General features: G+C 39.1%; 1 protein-coding gene across 1 annotated transcript in view; it reads right to left on the minus strand.

The window, feature by feature from the left end:
* Window positions 1-22,272, minus strand: part of si:ch211-186j3.6 (neural-cadherin) — a 631,501-nt gene that overhangs the window by 252,959 nt on the left and 356,270 nt on the right. The window contains exon 8 of the mRNA XM_039763170.1: window positions 4,301-4,473. Coding sequence (XP_039619104.1) covers window positions 4,301-4,473 — 173 coding nt within the window. The remainder of the gene's footprint in view (window positions 1-4,300; window positions 4,474-22,272) is intronic.

Here is a 22,272-nt window from a genome sequence, read left to right on the forward strand (position 1 = left end):
AGATTGGAGTGTCTCACAGATTGTATAATTGAAAATAGATTTTTTTTAATAATATTACACAAAATATAAGACATAAAATATAATATATGTATATAAAAATACTTATTAAAAGACACTTAAATTAAAAAGTGTACTAAAAAGTAAAAAATAAGTCTCAATACATCACTTGTAAAATAAAAGCGTGGCTTTTTTTAAGATTTTTTGAATGTTGATTAATCTTTTGGAATGTTGCCCTTGTTGGCTGGGAAAAGCACCCCTTGACCCTGTATTTATTTTACAAGTGATGTATGGGAGCACTTATTTTACAAGTTTTACTTATTTTTTACTTTTTAGTACGTTTTTAACTTAATATAAGCATGGTTTTATATATATATATATATATATATATATATATATATATATATATATATATATATATATATATATATATATTTTTTAAGTATAATTTTGTAATCAATATTTGAACACTCCCTTTAATATTTCTATCCATTACTAGCAGCATCTATTGGTGAAATCTTTAACTATTCTTCATATGAAAATGTAATTTCTTAATTAACATGGATTAATTGATCAGTTAGTGAAACTGGTTACTGACACATGTATTGTCATCCGAAGTGAGTAAATGTGCAAAATTTCAAGTCATTTGGACAATAGGAAGTGGGTTAATTATCAATTACAAGATTTGTACCAAACAACAAACAGGTGAAGTTAAAATAAGCGTTACAATAAGTTAAAATAAGAGTGGTAATAATAATAAAAATGGTGTCTAATAACATGTAATAAAAGCCTGTTCGCTACAATAATGGCATGTACAATAGGTGTGGGAGCTGAGAGACTAGAGTTAAATCTAAAATGAAATTCCATAAACAAGGCTTGCATTCTACAATTCTATGTAAGAACATAACTAAAATATATCAAGTAACAGTGATAACTGTAATATGTCAGTAGTGCAAAATAATTTTTACAAGGAGCCAGATAATTGGATTAACCTACTTAAATTAATTAACAACACAAAAAACAATATTCTAAAGATTCAAGCCTTAACAAAACAGACATTTAATAGTAGTTTTCTGTCCTTTAGCAGTTGTGATACCTTAAAGCAGTGGTCTCAAACTCCAATCCTAGAGGGGCACAGGTTTTCATTCTAACCCTTTTCTTAATTAGTGACCTGTTTTTGCTGCTAATTAACTTCTTTTGAATTGATTTTAATTGAGTTGTTCTTGAAGACTCAGACCCATTGTTTCTTTTTCCTTAATTAGTAGCCAAACAATAATGAGATAAAAAATGAACCAAAACATGACCAGCAAACTGTGTCCATCATACAATATCTGAAAATAAAGAAAGGCAAAGGTCTCAGGAATGTTCAGATCCCCAAAACATTTTAACAGTTCTCTTAGAAAAGAGAAAATCAGTAATTTCGTAAAACGTATGGTATTGCACATTGAGAGCAGCAACAAGCCATGGAATTAAAGAATGGTTTTAATTAACAAGACTCTCATGTCTGCAAATGGTGATTATTATTTAGATGTCAATCCATTATACTCTCCATGGTACCTGTTGAAGACTGGTAATAGAATCATTTAAAAATATTTGCTATCTCTTGCTCTACGTGTATGTTCAGCACCTTTCCACTTTATTCATGTGTGTCTGAACCTCTTGTTGACACTCCCTTTAACAAATGTGTTAAAGTAAATCCTGCTGCTCCGACTCTGACATTATTTTCAAGGCGCCTTTTCCACCTCCTGGCTGGATTTATACCTAGTGTCTTTAAAGGTGCGCCTTTACTTCTCCATGTTTATCTCACATTCTCACTTCCTCTTTCATTGTGTCCCCTAAGCCAAACTGACCAACCATACCAAATCCAAACTGGCCAATCAGATTGCTCTGAATGACTGGACACACAGACACTTCAATTTTTCATTATATAGCAGATTATATTATATTAAGAAAAAATAGTTAAAGGATACTTTCACACTAAAAAAATAAAGTTAGAGACACAATGATTCAACTGTTTAGCCTTCATGTGGGTCAAATACATAACTAATGAAGGCTACACAACTGAAACCTTGTGTCTCCAAATTCCTCATTTATTTCTTCATAACTGATATAACATACTTATTATATTATATTATTTCCTTATCCATCTGTTTCCTAGAGATATATTTTTTTATTAAATGGTGTGACGGGCAGCCATGGCCATTACCTTACCGGGATGCCAAATGCATTGAAGGACCTGGAGAGAGAGCATTGGCAGTGCAATATCTTCTCTGGGACGCTAGAGGGCAGCTCTCCTGGGTGGGTGTGGCACTATGGATTTCTGCAGGGCATGCTGGGAGTTGGAGTTTGGCACCGCCCTGTTGAGTTCCATGGGGACTGTCAGGGGGAGCTGCAGAGCCCTATATTGGGCTCTCACCACACCTAGGAGTGATTCAAGGTCCGATTAATGAGCCACCTGGAACATTCCCAGGACCATTGTAAAAGGAGCTGCCTCACTCCATTCAGAGAGCCAGAGTTGGGAGGAAAAAGGATGAAGCTTGTGAGGGAGAAGTGGAGGTGGAAGGACTGTGAATTGGCAGCTGAAGAAACGATTCTGTTTTGGTGTTGTACGGACTGTGCTGTACTTTGGGGAGCAAAGAAGAAACTCTTTCCCTGGCTGTAAATAAACACGTGTTGTGTGGCAATTCATGTCTCTGCCTGTCTGTGTCGGGTTAGGGCGGCTGTACACGCCCCGGTATTCCACAATGCTCAAACTGAACTAGAACCTAATTCCAGCAATATTGTACTGGAACGCAAAGAAGTGAATGTTATTTATCTATCCATTTATCCCATTTCTGTAGTGGCATATTCTGTTATTCTGACTGACACATCTCCAGGAACAAGGAAGCAAAGGAGAAGATCTGGAGAAAACCAATTATAAGGAAAAACTCCATAAATATCATAATCTGGCTAAATTCTGATCTCTGCTTACTTTAAATTATATTATATTATATTGTATTGTATTATATTAGAAATTTGAGACATTACTCTAATGTAACTCTCAGTACTCCTGCCATATGAATATTTGTCAAAATGAAAGTTCAATAAAACGCATCATTTTCAGCAATTACTATGTCAAAAATCATGCAAAGCCAATCACATGAACATGAGCAACATGCATTCTACTCTGCATGCCCATTGTGCTGCCATTTATTATCATGTGCTTTATTGCCACTTATATGACAGCTTCTGAACTCTCCTGTCTGTTAGCCCTCTGGATCTGAGTAGGCAAGCATTCACAAATCAAAATAATCAAAACATCTCAGAATTGCAAAACAATGTGAGAAAATCTCTATCAATGGAACAAAAATCAGTGATCTTGCATGTATATGATATATTACGTCACCTCACAACAATTCTAATATTACTGTGGCTGGATGTAAGAAAATTGATAAGATAAAAATATGTAAAGCAGGTCTAGTTTTTCAAGGAATTCGACAAGTACTATAAAAGTAATATTGTCTTAAGAATGAATTTATAAAGAAAAATAACAATAATGATGTTTGTAATGATAGAAGTCATTTTTAAGTAATAAGCATTCATATTATGACTTGTTATGTATTATTTGCATGTTCATTTTTGTCAGTTTAATGGAACGCGTTTTCACTGTGGGAATATAAAATAATCATGCACAAAAATTGCCTATTGAGTGAATAAAACCAAAAGAGCAAACCTTGTGCAAGCTTCACGAAAGCATTCTTGAAACAGCAGACAACAGACAGAAAGTTAAAAAAAAATACAAAAATTAATTTACGGAAGTCATGTTCAAGATCTTAATATAAATAATCTAATTACAAGCGAATCCAGCAAACATAATACAATGCGTGCACCACCATAAAAGGCCCTACCCAATAAAGACAATAAAGTATAGCACTTTGATTTTTCCTTCAAACTTTCCCCTCATAATATACTTGGCTGTTTGATCCTCAACTTGAACAATTCGTTTGAACAATCTGATATCCCATGAGGATTTTCAAAATGTAACCTTCCAACTCTTATTACTTGCAAATTAGACAGAATCATTTAGTGCATAGAGCAACAATAGAAATGTACATTTCAAAACCTTTAATAATTTATTGTTAGTATTTTCTCTAGATTCATTACTTATTTAATTCTCTTTTTTTCTTGTATGTGTTAATATAAATCAAGGGCATATGCATAAATCTGAGCTTACTTAACATTCTCCAATGTCCACCAGTGCCTTTCATTCACTATTTACTGTGAGCCACATTGGTAAAAGAGGAATGCATAATAATTACCACACCTTTTCAAAAATAGGTTTGTTGTTGTTCACATCATTGATTCCCACAATCACTTGTGCCATGCTGCTGAGGGGTTGTGGCCCTCCTGACGCATTATCATCAGTTGCTGTAACATTAACGATATACTCGATTCCCTGAAGGATGGGGGGTGGATTCGATCGAAGGCGTATTAATCCTGAAAAAGATTAGAATTTTTTTTTTATGTACAGTACCTATTCATTTATTACAAAATACTTTTTCATGTCAAAAATAATACCAATTAATTGTTCACATTGAGCTCGATACATTAATACTGTAATTTATTCATAATGCAGGCTTTTTCCATATGTAATATATCACTTTCTTATTTTCACAAATAATGCACTTAAACAACTGAATTTTACATATGAAATGTCTTCTACCCATCAAAATACCAAGTTTACTAAGTTACAATTTGGGAAAGTTTAAGTCCCAAAACCATGTACGGTGCAAGGTGCATCCCATTTTGTTAAGAGGAACAATAGGCTACTAGGGCATCTTGTCTGCTTCCAAGACTTCAGGACCCCAAAAAACAGCTGGGTCTTTCAAATTCCTAAATTGGCATCACAATATCTATTATTTCAGACCAGCAATATGTCCTGATTTCCTCTAGCCAGACAGTCTTGTGTTGTCTTGCAGGACCCCCTTGTGACAGAGATAGTGTAATCTGGATTGTTTCTCACTGTTAGAGTACATTGCCTTCTTCTTTTATATGGTCCATTCCATACATACAAATGAAGGTTATAGCAGACGTTTTTCTTTTCCTCCTTGGCATTTATGCCCACAGTAAAATCAACCATTGTAAATTTTAGCAGGGAAAGGGGCATCTTATTAGTGGTAGAGAGTAGGGAAATGTATTCCTGAAAATTTCCACACATGAGCACCAAAATATTAAAGACAGTGCACCTCTGCATACCAGTGCAAGTAAACAGGGAGCCACTATGGGATGACAGACCCTGTCCACAGGTTTGCTGCCATGGAGTGAAACACTGGGAACACAAGAAAGGAAGATAACAGAAGTCTTATAGGAGGCCACAACAGTTCTAGTGTGATAAGTGATAGTACAGAGTCTCTGTCTGGGAAACTGAGAATATATTACCCATTTAAGCCTGTCTGCTAGGGAGCAGTACGAGTTCCCTTAATGGAAAGAGCAGAACCATAATGCCAATTTACAAATGCAGAGAAACTTAGTGCATGCTTGAGAGACCTACGTCTGTATTTATCAAGGGTCTCTGCGTAAGAAAATGGCTCTAACCAGTTCAAAGAACGTACAGTAACAAATTTGGTCTTACTCTTAGGGGTAAAAATATTTTATTAATTTTCCTAATTTAGGAAACTACTCCTAACATCACCAAGATATAGGAGAGCTCATAAGCTGTCCTAACTTCCTAGGAGCTTCCAGAAGATGGCATTCAGGGAGAAATCGACATCACAGGAAAGGCAGAATTTTTTGAAAATGCTGGACAACAGTGTACTTGTAAAAAGATATCAATCTCACATAATTGAATAATATTACTAACAAATCTTGTACACTACGTGATTGATCAATCTACACATAGAAGCCAGGCACTGTCAGCCAAAATGAAAGTTTTTTTGGAGAGAGCGAAAATGGAGTTTTGCAATAGTGATGATTTGAGTATGTTACAATCAAAGATTTCTTTGATTCTGCACCAGACTTTGAATACCCTTACAATGTGTGAGGCAATACATAAATTTATACATTTTCCAACCAGTCCACATGAGATAATGTTAAAACGAGCTGCATTTATGCAAACTGTAATGCACTTAAAGGTGTGGTCCCCGTCCGGGCTTGTGCCTCCTCCAGACCGCGAGGGGGTGTCCGTCCTGGTTATGTTGGGCGCCTCGGGTACAGGGCTTGGAAGCCCAGCCCTGTAGGGACCCTGTAGAAGTCTAGAGCCCAGCACTTCCGCCACATCAGGAAGTGCTGGGGGGAAGAAGACAGGGGACACCCGAAGGGCTTCCGAGTGCGCAGCCGGCACTTCCGCCACATGGGGGTGTGTCTGCAGGAGATTGCAGGAGGGGCCGCCTCCCTCCAGTCATGAGTGGATGTCGGGTGGAAGAGGACAAAGCTGGAGAGAGGACGGGAGGCGGCCAAGAGAGAGGCATTAGACTTGTGTGGCCTGGACAGTTGGGGGAACGGTGCGAGAGGCACTGGGGGTGCACGTGAGCACAGTTTTGTAAATATTATTGTAAATAAAGAGTGTGTGGTGGAACTATGTTGTCCCTCTGCCTGTGTCCGGGTTCAAGTTCACAATGGCGCCCAACGTGGGGCCAACCGTCTGGTGCAAGATGGGGGCCCCAAATTAATAAATATTTTGTGAATGACCCAGCGCAGCAGCGGACTCCACACACTTGCCGCAGGAGCGGCCCGTGCACAACCCCGCAGGAGTGGTTTACCCCAGAGACTGCCGCCGGACCGCAGAAAGGCCATTCCCGGGTGCGGAGGAAGAAGAACGGGCGTTGCCAGAGCGCTGTTGGGAAGGACGGCCAGGCCGGCGTTGCGACGCGGAAGGCCACACCGAGGCAGGAGCCTCGGAGTGACGGGATCCGGGAGGTGAGTGCCCTGCCCTGCAGTAATCGGCCCTTCAGGGTTGCACGTACCTTGTTTTCTACAGGGAGGGACAATCCGGATCCGCGTCCGTGGCAGGAGTACGCCGGGCCACGGGCTGTCGGCAGCGCGACGGTGGCAGCAGAGGAGGCTGCGAAATCGGAGCCGCTGCAGCTCAAGCCACCACACCCAGAGCAGGGGAGACAAGATAGCCGCGGGCCGGATGTCCCGCTCGCTGACAGGCACGGGATTGGCGGTGTGTCTTGTGTGCCCGCCAATGATTGGATGGAGGCGGGACCAAGGAATGCCAGTCTCGTGCCTAGGAGAGACCCGATTGGGCCAGAGGAAGTGGCCCACAGGAGGCAGACGACGAGTGGGGCTGATCGACAGGTAAGCCCACTGCTGTCTGCCTCTCTGTTTCCGCCAGCGGCTTGGCGCGAGCCGGAGGAATCACTTCGGCCCGCTGAATCACCTTTATTACAGGTGCTGGGTGATCTTGTGATCCGCTTGGAGCAGCTTAGGGGGAAGGCAGTCGCGTCGGGAGAGACGCCGCGTCAGACGGAGGATCGGCGTGACGCTGGAGCCTTCGGTAAACAAGACACCACAGGGAAGGTAGGTTGTGCCGTCACCCGTAAAGCATAAAGGGGGATCTGCCAAACACAGCCGCGACTTTCTTAAGGAGGACCGGCATCAAGTAAGCGATCCCCCCACAGTGGACGCGACGGTGCAGACGGTCTGCGAGGCGAGGAGAGTGAGAACGCAGGGGCTGGCAGGATCGGGGCTGATGAGTACCCTGGGTCCTAGCGCCCTGCGCTCCAAGCCCGCAGCAGTCTCCTGTCGCTCTGCATGGATGCAGACGGGGCTGAATTTGAACTTTCGCCATGTTTAGACCCAGACCATCAGGGCGTCCAAGAGGAGAAGGAGGAACTGAGGGGTGAATGCCGGTTCCTCCGACAGGAAGGGACGTGGCGCTGGGTGCGCGCGTCCGGTGAAGGGCCGTCCTCTGCGGAGGCAGAGAGAATCCCCTGGGCGGCTGGGCGAGCCGCCTGTGAGAGCGGTCCCACTGACATCGGAAGGACGGGCATGGAACCTGCGGCGGAGGAGCCAAACAGGCAAGTCGTGGGCTGTCAGTGGGGGGAAGAGCACTGCCGGTATAGAGACCGACAGGACGCTCGGGGTGAGTGTCCTGGCAGTGCTTCTGGCCCTCCCTTTTCTCTTTTTACAGGCCCGAAGCCCCGACGAGCGTTGGAGCCGACGTCGTATGGGACCTGCCTTCCTGGAATGGGCCACTCCGCGGGAGGGCTCCTCGCCGGGAGGCTTATGGTGCCCCGGCTGGCAGGGACGGCGGGGGCGAGAGCAGCACAGAACGGAGGGGCACATTGGTGGCCCTCACCAATGACCAGTGCCGAAAAAGGGTGTCCCAGGGGGCCGTGTTGGACCCTGGGAACGTAGTAGGACCCTCTCTGGGGACGTGCTGCCCTTTCGGGGAGTGTCGCTCAGACCCACGTGTCTTCGCTAGCGAGGGGGCGTCCGTCCTGGTTATGTTGGGGGCCTCGGGTACAGGGCTTGGAAGCCCAGACCTGTAGGGACCCGTGGCCACCGCCAGGCGGTGCCCCAAGGCCTGCGTATCCCTGCAGCCCAGCACTTCCGCCACACCAGGAAGTTGATAGGGGACACCCGGACGGCTTCCGGGTGCGCAACCGGCACTTCCGCCACACTGGGGTGTGGCTAGGACTGATTGCCGGGAAGCAGCTGGAGCCCATCCGGGTTCCCATATAAGGGGCCGTCTCCCTCCAGTCAGCAGTGGATGTCGGGTGGAAGAGGACAGAGCTGGAGAGAGGACGGGAGACGGCCAAGAGAGAGGCACAGTGACTGAGAGGCCTGGACTTTGGGGAATCGGTGCAAGAGGCACTGGGGTTTGTGTGCACTGTAAATAGTATATAACTGTAAATAAACGTGTGTTGGGTGAAATACGATGTCCGCCTGTCTGTGTCCGGGTCCCAGTCCACAAAGGTTATTGCCCCAATTGTGGATGAGCATGCATACATGAATTGCACGTATCAACACAAAGGTGATCATGGATGCAAACTGTACTGTAGTAGCCTGATTATTACCCTGACATATTACCCTGAAGACAGGTGGGACTGGATGGGTGATTGAGAACAAAATGTCACACAGGTATGCTGAGCTTTGTATTCCATGAAACCTTGGAAATTTCACGTAACACTATACACACTAAGATTCCAGAAGGCAAGTGGTGACTCCCAGGGTACTGGGTATATAGAGCTTTCTAAAGATAAGGGGAGATAACGGACAAGGAAACATCATGTGACCATTGAAGATGATTAGTAACACTGGAAACCCGAATACGACTTCAGAAAAAGCATAAAAATAACTGTGGCTGTTATTTTTACGAGGCCGTTCTAATAGCCATAACAGTGGAAAGGTGATTCTTATGAAAATACAGTATGGCTGTTAATCATTCATTGATAAATAAGCTTGCCTGTTATTCGGCTTTACCCTATTATGGTGCATACGTGTCTCAATTTTTTACTTGGTGTTGTCACAAAGTAGCAACAGCTATGTGCAGCTGAAAAAATACCCTACCTTATTATGTTTTTATTCTTCTTCTTCCACTTCTCCTCCTACTTTGAATATGATTAGTATTATTATTTTTGGTGAAGCCTTAGCATTAGTATCAGAAAATTATAAAGTATCATCTTGATTTCCAAGGAAACTACAAAACACCTTCAACAAAGCCATTTTGTGGCGGGGGGGTTTGCCTTAAAATCATAACGTCATTCTTTCTCAAATGTGAACCCCTTCTTTTGGCTAGGAGTAATTGTATGGGCATTTCAAGACGTCCCACAGTCCAAAGACATGCTGGTTAAGTGGAATGGTGATTCTAAATTGGCCCTAGTGTGTGCTTGGTGTGTGGGTGTGTTTGTGTGTGTCCTGCGGTGGGTTGGCACCCTGCCCAGGATTGGTTCCTGCCTTGTGCCCTGTGTTGGCTGGGTTTGGCTCCAGCAGACCCCCGTGACCCTGTATTCGGATTCAGCGGGTTAGAAAATGGATGGATGGATTTCAAGACGTAGGGGTAGCAGGACAAAGGTGGTGCCACTCTTTTTTGACAGCCCTACATCCAAGGAAGACATGGACATGCAGAGAGCTGGGGGGCAAAAGTTGATTGGCAGAAGGATCAGAAGTCACACTCAGAAAAAGACCGGAGCTGGGTGGGGAAGTTGCTTTAGTTAGTACTTTAAGTGAGGGCCAATGGAAGAGACAGAAGTAAAACCTGTTAAAGAAGGCCCAGCAAGGAATTCATTGGCTTCTTTTTCTCTTTGTTACCTAGTGTTCCTCCTAAGGTTGTCAATTATTTGATTGCATAATAAACACCTTTATTAATATCTCTGTATGTTTCCATTATTCAGTGACAGAGAAAGATACGATGGAGGAAACTGATCATTTGCTGTATATTTATATTTGAATTTCTACCAACTTCTTAATGGGTCTGTTAGGTTGACTTACAATGTATAAATTGGTACCATTCATTTTCACTCTGTAATGACAAATCTGAGTGCTATTAAGATAATAAACAACTGAAATTTAAATATTCTAAATAGTATTTATTGAATAATGTAAAAATCACAATGTCTAAAAGTGAATGTGCATTCTGCAATAAAAGCACATTCATTCATTTGAGAAGGAAACAGTCAGACTCCTTATAAGATGCATGAATTACAGCATCCCTGCTTTCTTATCAGACACATGAGCAATAGTCAACAATGTTATACAAGCAGAAATGTGGAAACATAGCACTTTCAAAAGATAAAATGGCCGGTTAGGATTTTATCTCAGAAAGTCGACTTTCAATAGTGAACTGCATCACATGGTGCACACAAAGAATAATAAAAGCTTAAAATATTATTATTAACGATTTTTGCAACACTAAGTACCACAGTTTCACTTATTGTACCAACAGACAACTTGTTCATCTATTGAAGCCAAAAAATTTCAGATCACATTAAAGACAGGAAAGATGCACCTTGTGGGCATGTGAACACACGTCATATCAGATGAACTGAAATAAAACCACTGGGCAGTTCTGAATGCCATCTTAAATCATGTCTGACCCCAATAAAACATCAAGTTTGAAAGCCTACAAAGTGGCTGTAAAAGGAACCCTAGGCAATTATCTTTACTGTGCAGTTTAACTTACAGAAATGCAAATGCAGTGTCTTGATAAAGGCATTACCACCTTACTTGTGAATTCAGCGAAACATCCATGAAGGAATACCCACCAAGAAGCTTGGAAAAATATTAAAAGACAAATCATGTTTGTATTAATAACTGTCATCCAGTTATGAACTTCCAATTTATTTTCAACATGGGATTTCATAGAGCGAGACAGTAATGGCCATCAAATGGGATACCATTTAAATTACACTGCATGAAAAATGTATCAGTCCAAATTATCTTTGTAACCTATTCTTATATTCATGTAAAAGGTCAAGAAAACAATACGAGAAAAAAATAAATACATTAATGGAAAAGACACCATTCCAAAGCAGGAATGTGCTATCAGATACCATGTGATGCAGTTATATAAAACCAAATGAATTGGGAGAAAAGTCATGAGTGGCTCTAGGTGTGTATGCGGCACATATTCAATCTCAGCCTCAGCCAGCATAGTCTTAAAATCATTATACAGTGCACAGTCATAGTGTTTTGCTCAAAAAACTTGGTAATGATATGTGTAGGCAGTTATGTATAGACAACGAAAAAAATAGTCAGAGAATAAACAAGGCAAAAATACTTGTCTGTTACGCAAGAAGTGGTCACAGAAAAACTGAGATACCAAAGACAAAAAGCCAAACAATGGGAGCTTTTACATGCACATAAAACACTGGTGATTAACCCAGTTTAAGGCAGAAACCTGCTTTCTTAAAAAGCATGTGTGAGTCCACTTACGGAGTTCTCTTTTGGCAAAACACTCCAAGGTCAAAACAATACACTAAAAAAAAAAAAAGATTAAACATAAACGTTGTGAATCCAAAAATAAGCATGGAACCAGTTTTCCCTGAGCATGTGAGAAACATTACTTTTGAAAGTAACTTAGTTACAACCATCCATCCATCCATCCATTATCCAACCCACTATATCCTAACTGCAGGGTCACGGGGGTCTGCTGGAGCCAATCCCAGCCAACACAGGGCGCAAGGCAGGAAAACAAACCCCAGGCAGGGCACCAGCCCACCGCAAAACTTAGTTACATAACTCATTATTTACAAAAAAGTAATTAAATATGTTATAAAATTACTTATGATAAAATGTAATGCATTACAAACAGTCCATTAATTTTGTGCTACTTTTTATTATTTTGTATGAAATCTGCACATTTCACTTTTCAACAGGTGTTAATAAACTCTAAGCCCACATATAAACATTTACAAAAATGACCAGAACCCCTGCCAATGATAATCATCACAAACGTGTTTTATAAATAAGTTTAGTCCTTCATGTGCTGTGAAGTAAACAACATCCATCCCTTTTTTACATCCTCAACCTGAGTACCTGAGGATTTGTGTTCTGATCAATAACTGCTGTGCCACCAGTACACACTGTTTCAATAGATCTGCAGCAAGCCGATTAAAACTACTGTAACTGACATTTTATTACTATGTTTCTGTTACCAGATTGTAGGTAGCACACTCTTTTCATCTTCACTGTGTGACTGAGCCCGGTGTACAGTTATATGTGTTCCTTGCCTCACACCCCGTGCTGCTGGGATAATAATAACAGATGCATTTTTACTTCATCCATCCATCCATTATCCAACCCGCTGAATCCGAACATAGGGTCACTGGGGTCTGCTGGAGCCAATCCCAGTAAAATAATATTGTGTTATGTTACTCATTATTTTAGAAACGAAACCAGACTGCTTAATGCATATTACCTTTAAAGCACTACCCACAACACTGCTCCTGAGATTATGTTGCTGAGCTTAGCCCTGCACATTCAGCTCACCTTCATAAACTTAGTGATTTCTGAAATATTGCAACAAATTATTTCAACCAAGAGAAGTAATAATGTGATTGCCAGAGTACTTCCCTCAAGAAATATATCTTGTGGACGCTTCTCTCCATGGTTGCTGAAAGTGTGTTCGACATAAACACATGCACAGGTGAACAGAGTGCAAATGACATGCGCAGACTACAAAATCCTTAACTATAACCTGGTTATGGGTTTACATGGCCAACTAAGTGGGTTACTCGAGGAACCCTATGTGTGTCAACCAGAGAGTAAGGAGTTACAGGGCATGTTAGAAACCAGGTTTCTGTGAATTACTGGACTATTAAAGCACATGCATATGCACTGATTGTTATCAAAGAAACACACAAAGTTCTGTAAATCTTAAATGCCCTCTAGGAAACAACATAATAACACTCCACTTCCAGGCATCACATGGCAGCAATGGGATAATGTAACAACAACAAAATGGTCAGCAATCACTAAGAAAAAATATTATTATTATTACTATTATAAATAATTTATTATAAATTACGAGGTGTGGCAGAAAAGTAATGAGACTGATTTTTTATTTACCAAAGTTTTTATTTTTTTCAAACATCAATGTTATCCCCTTCAAAGTAGTTCCCTTGGGCAGCTACACACCGATGGAGACGTTGTTCCCACTGTTGGTAGCAGCGCTGGAAGTCTTCAACCGGTATGGTCTTCAGCATGTCCGTTACCTTTTGGATGTTTTCTAAAGTCCCGAAATGACGTCCTTTGAGGACATTTTTCAGTTTAGGAAAAAGGACTGAGGTCAGGTGAATAAGGGGGCTGGGGAACCACAGGAATGCCTTTTGAGGTGAAAAATTCTGTTATGGAGAGGGCAGACCATTTTGGCACAGACCTTTCGCATGTGCAAATGTTCAGTCAAAATTTGATAAACGGTAAATCTGTTCAAATTTAAATTGTTCACTCAACATTCTTAATGTTAAACGACGGTCTGATCTCACAAGAGTTTTCACACGTTCGATGTTTTCATTGGTTTTCGAAGTTGAAGTCCTCCCTGAACGGTGTTCATCTTCAACGTGTTTTCTGCCTTCCAAAAATGATTTGTGCCAGCGAAAAACTTGAGCTCAGGATAAAGAATGTTCCCCATAGGCCTGTTTTAACTTTTCAAATGTCACACTTGCCGTTTAATGGCCCAACGTTGCTCCACATTCCGCTGTTCCATTTTGCGTGACGCACAACCAAAAACACAACTTCGTTAATAGCAGTCACAAAAATCACGTAGTTAACGGAAGAAGTTGAAACTCGCACTGGGCTATGGGAGGGTACTGATACACGTGCTCTATCAAGGACAACAGCGCAGCGTTGCCAGATCGCTTGCAGTGTTGCCAGTCTCATTACTTTTCTGCCACACACGTATTAGTAGAAAAAATAACAAAAGACGTAACAAAGCATACATAAATATAAACTACAGTGACAAAAACCCCAGAATCATTATAAATTGTGTCTAAAAATATTAACACATGTATAGCAAACATCCAGTTCAAAGAAGTCAGTTGGTACATCTATTGTTTCAACAGTTTGCATTTATTATTATCATTGTTTACATTTTATTTAAGTTATGGATATTTCATCTAAACAATCAGAACAGACAATAATGTAGGGATTAAAATAGATAGGGCCATGGGCCACTAGAGGACCGGCTAAATGCAGCAAACTCATTCTTTTGTGATCATTGTGAGATTGACATGGAAAGGGATAGGAGAATGAAAGTAGAATTTTAAAGCATGAGCTCTAAAACAAAACTCCTCTAGTCGCTGAAAACCACTGTGGAATTCTAAACAATCAGGCTGGGAAATTACCATACACCACGAGGTAAACACTTGTAGCTCCCAAAGCTCCTAACAAATAATGTGAAATGTAAACCACTGTATGGTTTGTAGCTGAATTTGATGATATAGGACTGAAAATGTAAAGATGAGAATACATGACTGGAATGGAAAAAGGTCAGTACTGGCAGACTTAGGCATAGTTAATGGGTGAAATCTTCAAAGAACATATCAAGAAAAACCTAAAATCAAGGAACGTGTAGCAAACATGATAATCAAGATGCAGGACCTCTGTAATGATCTGCCTTTCCACCATTTGAGATACTGCATTATCCTCAGCATTTAAATGAAGCCAGAGAACACTTTTAAGACAATGTTGCTAGAACAGTTGGTGAGGCTTCCCATCCATTTTGATCATTTCATCTCTCCTAACAATGTAATGTGACTTTGCAATAGAAGAGTCTTAAGCCACTGACACTCCTGCCTTTTGGAACTATTTCTCCAGATGTCTGCCTAGTATATGGCTGAAGCAGCGTCAGACAATCTGGATTATCGAGTCTGGTTAAGAGAGATTTTTTGTGTTTGTCATTTCCAGCTGCTCTTGCCTTAGTTCAAGGGTGTCTAAATCTAATCCTGGAGGGCTTCCATGGATGCAGATTTTCTTTCCTACCGATGTGTTCATCAGTGATCAATTTCTGCTGTTAATTGACTTTCTTTCCTTTAACTTTAAATTTTGTGTTTTTAACACTTGGTCCTTTGAATTGATTCTTCTTTCCAAAAATGGCAGCCAAACAACAACTAGATGTGAAATGAACCAATAAATGACAAGCTAAATCGGGGCCTCAAACTCCAGCCAATTTCACTCCAACCAGATTCTTAATTAGAAGCCAATTCTTGTTGTTAATTAAGCCTGTTATTTAATTCCATAGGTTGTTAGCGTTCTCATTTTGCCAGAGCAGACATCTCCAAAACAGTTGATTATCTTTTTTCTAAGAGCACTGTCAAAATGTTTTGTGGACCTGAACCGATCAACTAAGAACTAAGATTACTAAGAACTTCACCTTTCTTTATTTCCAGAGATTGTATGATGGTCACAGGTTAGCTAGTCATGTATTATCTTATTTTGCATTTTGTCATTGTTTGGCTGCTAATTAGGAAAAAAAGAACAATTGAGGGTCTGAGTCTTAGAATGCAGGGCAATTAAAATGAAGGCAAAAAAACTTAATGAGCAGCAAAAATTGGTCACAAATTAGAAAAATGAAGAATGAAATCCAGCAGCCATGGTAGCCCTACTTCAGCATATTAATACTATTTCAATTATTAATTGAATATATATAACAAATTCCATAAAAATGTATGAAAGTATTTTGAATATTTTTGCTTACATCTTGCATTTTTTTGTCCAGTGTTTATTTTGGTTTTTAAATCTACTAAGTGAATATGTGAAGCACTGTGGGATTTAAAATGGAGTGTGCTAAAAAGGAATAAATTGAATTGAATTAAAAGGAAAGTGCAATCACAAACTCAATAAACCATCAAATGTAAACTAGTTAAACCAAGAAAATGACCGAACAATGTAGTTTTGAAGGAAAACAAAGAACATGTAAAAATAGTAAGGGCAATTGAGGTGATGGCTGTGTAGGAGGGGTGAACATCAGGTATGACAAACTCATTGTTTTTTAATTTTATATATTGAAAAAAAATCCAATATAAATGGAGGAATCCTTTTACCTAGAAGTATAGTTTATTAGAAATGTCATTATGTATGTGCATCTTTAAACGTGTGAGTTTTTATTAACAGTGTTATTTCATGATATCATTTCTTTTCAATCCTGGTTATTGCAGACTTGTAATGGTATTACAAAGTAACCAACATGTTTGTTGTAGCAATCAGCCATTTTATACTTGAGATTTCTTTTAAATACAGAGGTCTCTTTGGTACATTTACTGTTACGTAAATCTATCCATATTATTAATTGTTACTATTGTGTGGGGTTGTGTGTGGGAAAAGATTTGCCGCAGATGACTAGGAGGCTCAGGAAAGGTCACAAACAGTAAGAGAGAAAGACACCCACACTGGCATTTGGAAAGCAAGTGGCATGATGGGCACCACCGTCCTGAAATTGTACTCTGTGTTTTAAAACCTCACAAACACCATTATGAGAGACACACAGAGAGAGAGAGAGAGACTGATAGAGACTGGTGACTTGTACAAATGTATAAAATTCCCTGGTAAAGGACAGGCAACCCAGGAGGTGCCACTAAAGGATGCTGGCAGAAAGGCAGAATGCTTTCTTGTTGTTAGAGGGCATCTGAGGTGGGAGCAGTTTTGTAACATTTCTATTCACCATGTGACTCTTTTTAGTAATATAGCATGTTTAAGGGACCTAATACTTTAAGAGCTATCGGGAACTTAGCTATCAGTCACAAGTTACCAGAACCCAATGATCTTGTGGCTGTAAAAGTTCACAGACCTGCTCCTAACATTAAAAGTCACTCCAGGCCTAAATAGTAGCAGCCCATTCAGGGGATTTAGAGCTGTATTGAGCCATAGGGCTTGAGGTTTTTAGGTTTGTAGGTAGTCTGGAACAAAGGCCAGGCTTATTAGTGAGTGAGTGATTGAGTAAGATACACAGACGGGAGAAAAAAAGAAAGAAGTGTTTTGTGATACTGGAGTAATGGGTAAATGGGCAAGATACTCCATCAGTTATACGTTTTCATTTTAAAAGCTAAGAAGTCATTTATGCATACTTGTTAGTATTTTATTATTTTTGCAGTTGTTTATGTTTCACAGCAGTTTTGTAAGTTCTTGCTGCAGTTGTGTTTTCACTTTCAATTACATTGTCAAATTTGATGCCTTTTATTGCCACGGTCTTACCTATGTCATTTACTGTTACTACAGTATGTCTGCTGTTGATCACAGGATTTATTGCCGCATTACACTCCACCTATTTAAGATGGCGGTGTGTAGTTTCAGGTGTCCTATCTTTGGGATTTTTCTAAAGAGTTCTTTTGTGGTAGCTTTGTGTTTTGGTTGAGACAATTTTTTCCTCCTAGTTTGATTCAGACATTTTGTCACTTTTAAGTCCTTATCTAACATTTCTATTGGCATTGTTATTTGTATTTTCTAGTTTTTCTTTTCTGCATTATGTAAACACTTTAGTTTTTAAGTTGTTTCATAACAGATGCAGAGAAGCAAGAGGGTTATTGTTTAGTTGGTTCTTTTGTGCTTTCTTTATGTTAATTTATCCAATTTTCTAATTGGTGGATAAACACAGTGTTTTTGTACACACAAGGCCCTCCTCTTGTCACATGACTTTTTATAATTTTGCCCAATATTGTATTAATGGTATTTTATCATTTCTAACACACATTAGTTCATAATAATAAAAATGGGGATTAGTTTAAATTCAGAATTACATTTATATATGAGTGTGCAAAATAAATATAGAAACACAGGCTTTGAAATCTATCTGTGAGCACAGTAATGATAACAGTGGGCTCAGGTATTACAAAATAACCAAGGCTCAAGTGTACTTTCTTTTTTATTTAAGTTTTTGGTTGTCTTTTAAATTTAATTTTGTTTTTATATTTTGTAATTGCTTATATCTTTGTTTTATTTTTTACATATTATTTTTTACTGAACATTGTTTTATTTATTCATTTTGTATTATTGTCTAATGTTGAGTATACTTTTGGTTTTGGTTGCCCACTTTCAGTTGAGCCTTAGGAGATGGGGCCTCCTGACAAAGTATTTGTGACACCACTCCAAAAGCTAACATTGTAATCATAATGAATTCTACTCCTGCTATTGGCTATGTCTTGACTTTGTGGATTTGTTTTGGAAGTGCTCTTCTTTGGATCTTTGGTTCTATTTTTTGGATTTGATTTCTTGTTTAAGGACTGCTTTAGGTTTTGCCTTTGTAATGCTTGATATTTTTTCGTAATTTTTTTCTGGATTCTCTGTGCATCTGTAAATTGTGTTATACATTTTATTTTTGAGGGGTTTCATACACAGAGATCGATTACTGACATTAGTTATTTGATTAGAAGCATTATTTAAAAGTTTAGCATTTTTAACATGCCAAACGGTACTGCTTGTTCTGGGTTTTTTGTGTTATTCATTTGCATGGAAATTAACCCCATTATGCATTAGGATAGGATGGAAATTACTTCTCTGGCATGCTGGTATAAAGATCACTTAAACCATTCCTCGGTATACAAGATTGGATAAAAGCTGCCACTTTTTGCATGCCATCTTTGTTCTTCTTTTGGCACTTGACTTCTTGCATATTACTTTTTGACTTTGATTTCTGGTTTGCTTTATAGGCTTTGTTGATCGAGTTTCTGACTTCTGTTATTGATGTATACACTGCTTCTTGAAATATGTCTTTTTTCCCAGTCTTTTCTCTTAAAAAACTTTTGCTGACTTCCTCCAGTCCGTATAGCCTTTGGCAAAACACATTTTCAATAATTTTTTATTCAGCTTGTTTGTTGTTTTGCTTTTTAAAACTATGTAAAAAGTTTATTTTGTGAAATAGGCCAAGGATTTTACACAGTTTTGCTCTTCCTTTTCAATTATTGACAATCTGACACCTTTTTGTTAGTCTTGCACAGGCAAAAATTATTCTTCTTGATTTTAAAGCCAGGCTGATTTTGCTTCTATGCCTCACTGTAGCCACGAGGACTAGGTTTTGGAGTAAAAGTCTCAGTTTTGAGTTTTGTGAGCCCAGCAGGTCATAACACCAGGCAGTAACTCAGCACCCTTAGGTATTTCAGTTGAATGCTGGTAATATATAAATATCACCTAGTGTTGGCTATGCTAACTTAAAATTTACAATTAAAAAGTTTAAGTTAATTAATAAATAACTTGTTAGTGATGTAAATTTGCCTCTTCTGTGAAAGAATATACAGAGTGCATTGTATTTTAATGTTCATCACCCAAGTGTCAGGCCTCATTAAGAAGGCTTATTGAACTTATATTATGAAACTTAAATCCTGACTTTTTAATGTATAGTGTATTTTAAGGGTGACATCTTCATTTATTTAACAAAGAAAATAGCATGAAAAATTATCTCATATTAGGCATTATTTGGCCATATTCTTTGCCTTTTCTGCTCCTTTTTGTTTTTCTTTTTGTATTGGCCTCTCACTACCTTGCATACTGAACACGCCTGTTTTCCTGAAATCTTCAAAGCTTTAAGAATATTTCAAAGCTCATCTTATTGCATACATTCTTTATTCAAAATGATCACACTGGGTATTCCTCTCCTCTATGAAATGAACAAATGCTAATCAGAATGTCTCTTTCATTCTGATCTCATTTGTGCAAAAAAAGTTAGAGAATGTATTAAAATAAGATGAACGCGATTATGTTTGGCTGTAAGATGAAACAGGCCAAAAATAATATAATAAAATGAAAACAAAAAAGGTGTTAATTTATTCTTTTTAACTCCTTTTTAGGACTTTGTTGTAAAGTATCACCCTAGTTAAAAAATGGTTGTTGTCCATCCTAGGTATTAAAGACACCACTCATAACAGAGGAGAACAAATCAACAGTAAAATATAGGATCAATTTAGTCATCCTCAATACATTGGATATACCGTAAGAAAACATGACATTTAGATAGACCCTAGAAAATACTACATAACTTGTAAGGCAGTTCAAATGAAAACAACTATCAGGCAGAAAAAAACACTCCAAAAACATGAAGAATGTCATTTTCCCTTCACTGAAGAGAGACACTTTTACAGGAGGATCGTCGGCTCCAGTCCCTGATTAAAAGTTTTTCTTTTTTTTTTCTGAAGCATGATTTCTTTTTTGCAGAATCAGATTCAAATTATTCTTTTACTTTGATAGGCATGTAATATATATTTTAGCAGCTTGCAATTTCAGGATACTAAGGCCTAAATTTATTTAGCATGAATCATTTTGTAGCTTATGGAAGCAGTACATATTTCTAGTCAATGACACAGATTCATGAAATGCTTGACATCCAGCCTGGAATACAAAATTGGTAAACATGCCAGACCTCAAGGTCTACATTTAAAATAAATAAATATAAGGTAATTTTTTAAAAATTACAGAGACTTATTTTCATTCTGTACTGGCTCATTGCATTTCACAGACTTTCTGTGAATAGAGCTTTGGTTCTTATATAGTCAACTGTGAAATTTCCATTATGAAATGCTACTCATTGCCATATACTGGTACACAAGAAACTACAGAAGAAACAAAAATAAAAACACTGTAAACAGCCACAACTCAATAAACATTTATGTCTAAAAAAATCATGTCAGTTCATCAAAAATTTGTGTTAGACGTGTGTTGCGTGTCTCATCTGCTTCATACAAGTTAGGTTGTGGGGCCCAGAGCCTGTTGCAGAAGCATCAGCACAAGGCAATAACCTGCCCAGGATGAGGTTCCAGTCATAGCACAGCACACTAATATATAAGAACTAAATATATATATATATATATATATATATATATATATATATATATATATATATATATATATATATATATATATATATATATATATACAGTAATCCCTCGCTATATCATGCTTCAACTTTCGCGGTTTCACTCTATCGCGGGTTTTAAATGTAAGCACATCTAAATATATATCACAGATTTTTCACTGGTTCACGGATTTCTGCAGACAGTGGGTCTTTTAATTTATGCTACACGCTTCCTCAGTTTGTTTGCCCTGTTGATTTCATACAAGGGACGCTATTAGCTTAGAAGCTACCCAATCAGAGCACGTATTACATATTAACTAAAACTCCTCAATGCTATAAGTTATGCATCCCGCGCGCAGCTTGATTGTTTGCTTGTCTCTGCCTCTCTCTCACCCTCTCTGACATTCTCTGCGCCTGATGGAGGGGCTGCTTGCACAGAGGCTGTTTGCTTAAAAGATACTGACGCTCCTCTAAAAAAATGCCGCTTTATTGTGGTGCTCGGCAAACTTAAAAGCACATGTATTGATGTTTTGATAAGCAGAAGGGCTGTTTGCTTAGAAGATTTTCTAAAAATGCCGCAAACTTAAAAGCACACGTATTGATTTTTGATTGTTTGCTCTCTTTCTCTCTCCCTCTGAAATTCTCTGCTCCTGAAGAGAAGAAGATCTATCTTTGTCTTGTTGACATTCTTTTAATTGTGAGAAAGAACTGTCATCTTTGTCTTGTCATGGAGGACAGTTTAAACTTTAGACAATACTAAAGGGTGTTATTTCATGTCTAGCCCCAAGGGCTCTAATATTTCCGCCCTCTGTTAACAGTGTGTTTTGGAGAGTTTATAAGGGCTTAAAATATATGAGTAAAATAACTACACAAACATATGGTTTCAGTATGCTCTTCCTGGGCAGGAAAGCCGGCCCATCGGGACCAAATGGGTTTCCCCAGGCCGGCAGGTAAAGAAATATAAACTGGGAGTTTCTGTCAGAGCAGGCTATGGCTCTCTCAGGTGGGTGAGTGGCTACGGCCATTTGATTAAGCCCCTTACAAATAGTGCAGCAAGTGGCCTGTTTTTGCTGCTA

The sequence above is a fragment of the Polypterus senegalus genome, chromosome 9, assembly GCF_016835505.1.
Source record: "Polypterus senegalus isolate Bchr_013 chromosome 9, ASM1683550v1, whole genome shotgun sequence".
Classification (NCBI taxonomy): Eukaryota; Metazoa; Chordata; class Cladistia; order Polypteriformes; family Polypteridae; genus Polypterus; species Polypterus senegalus.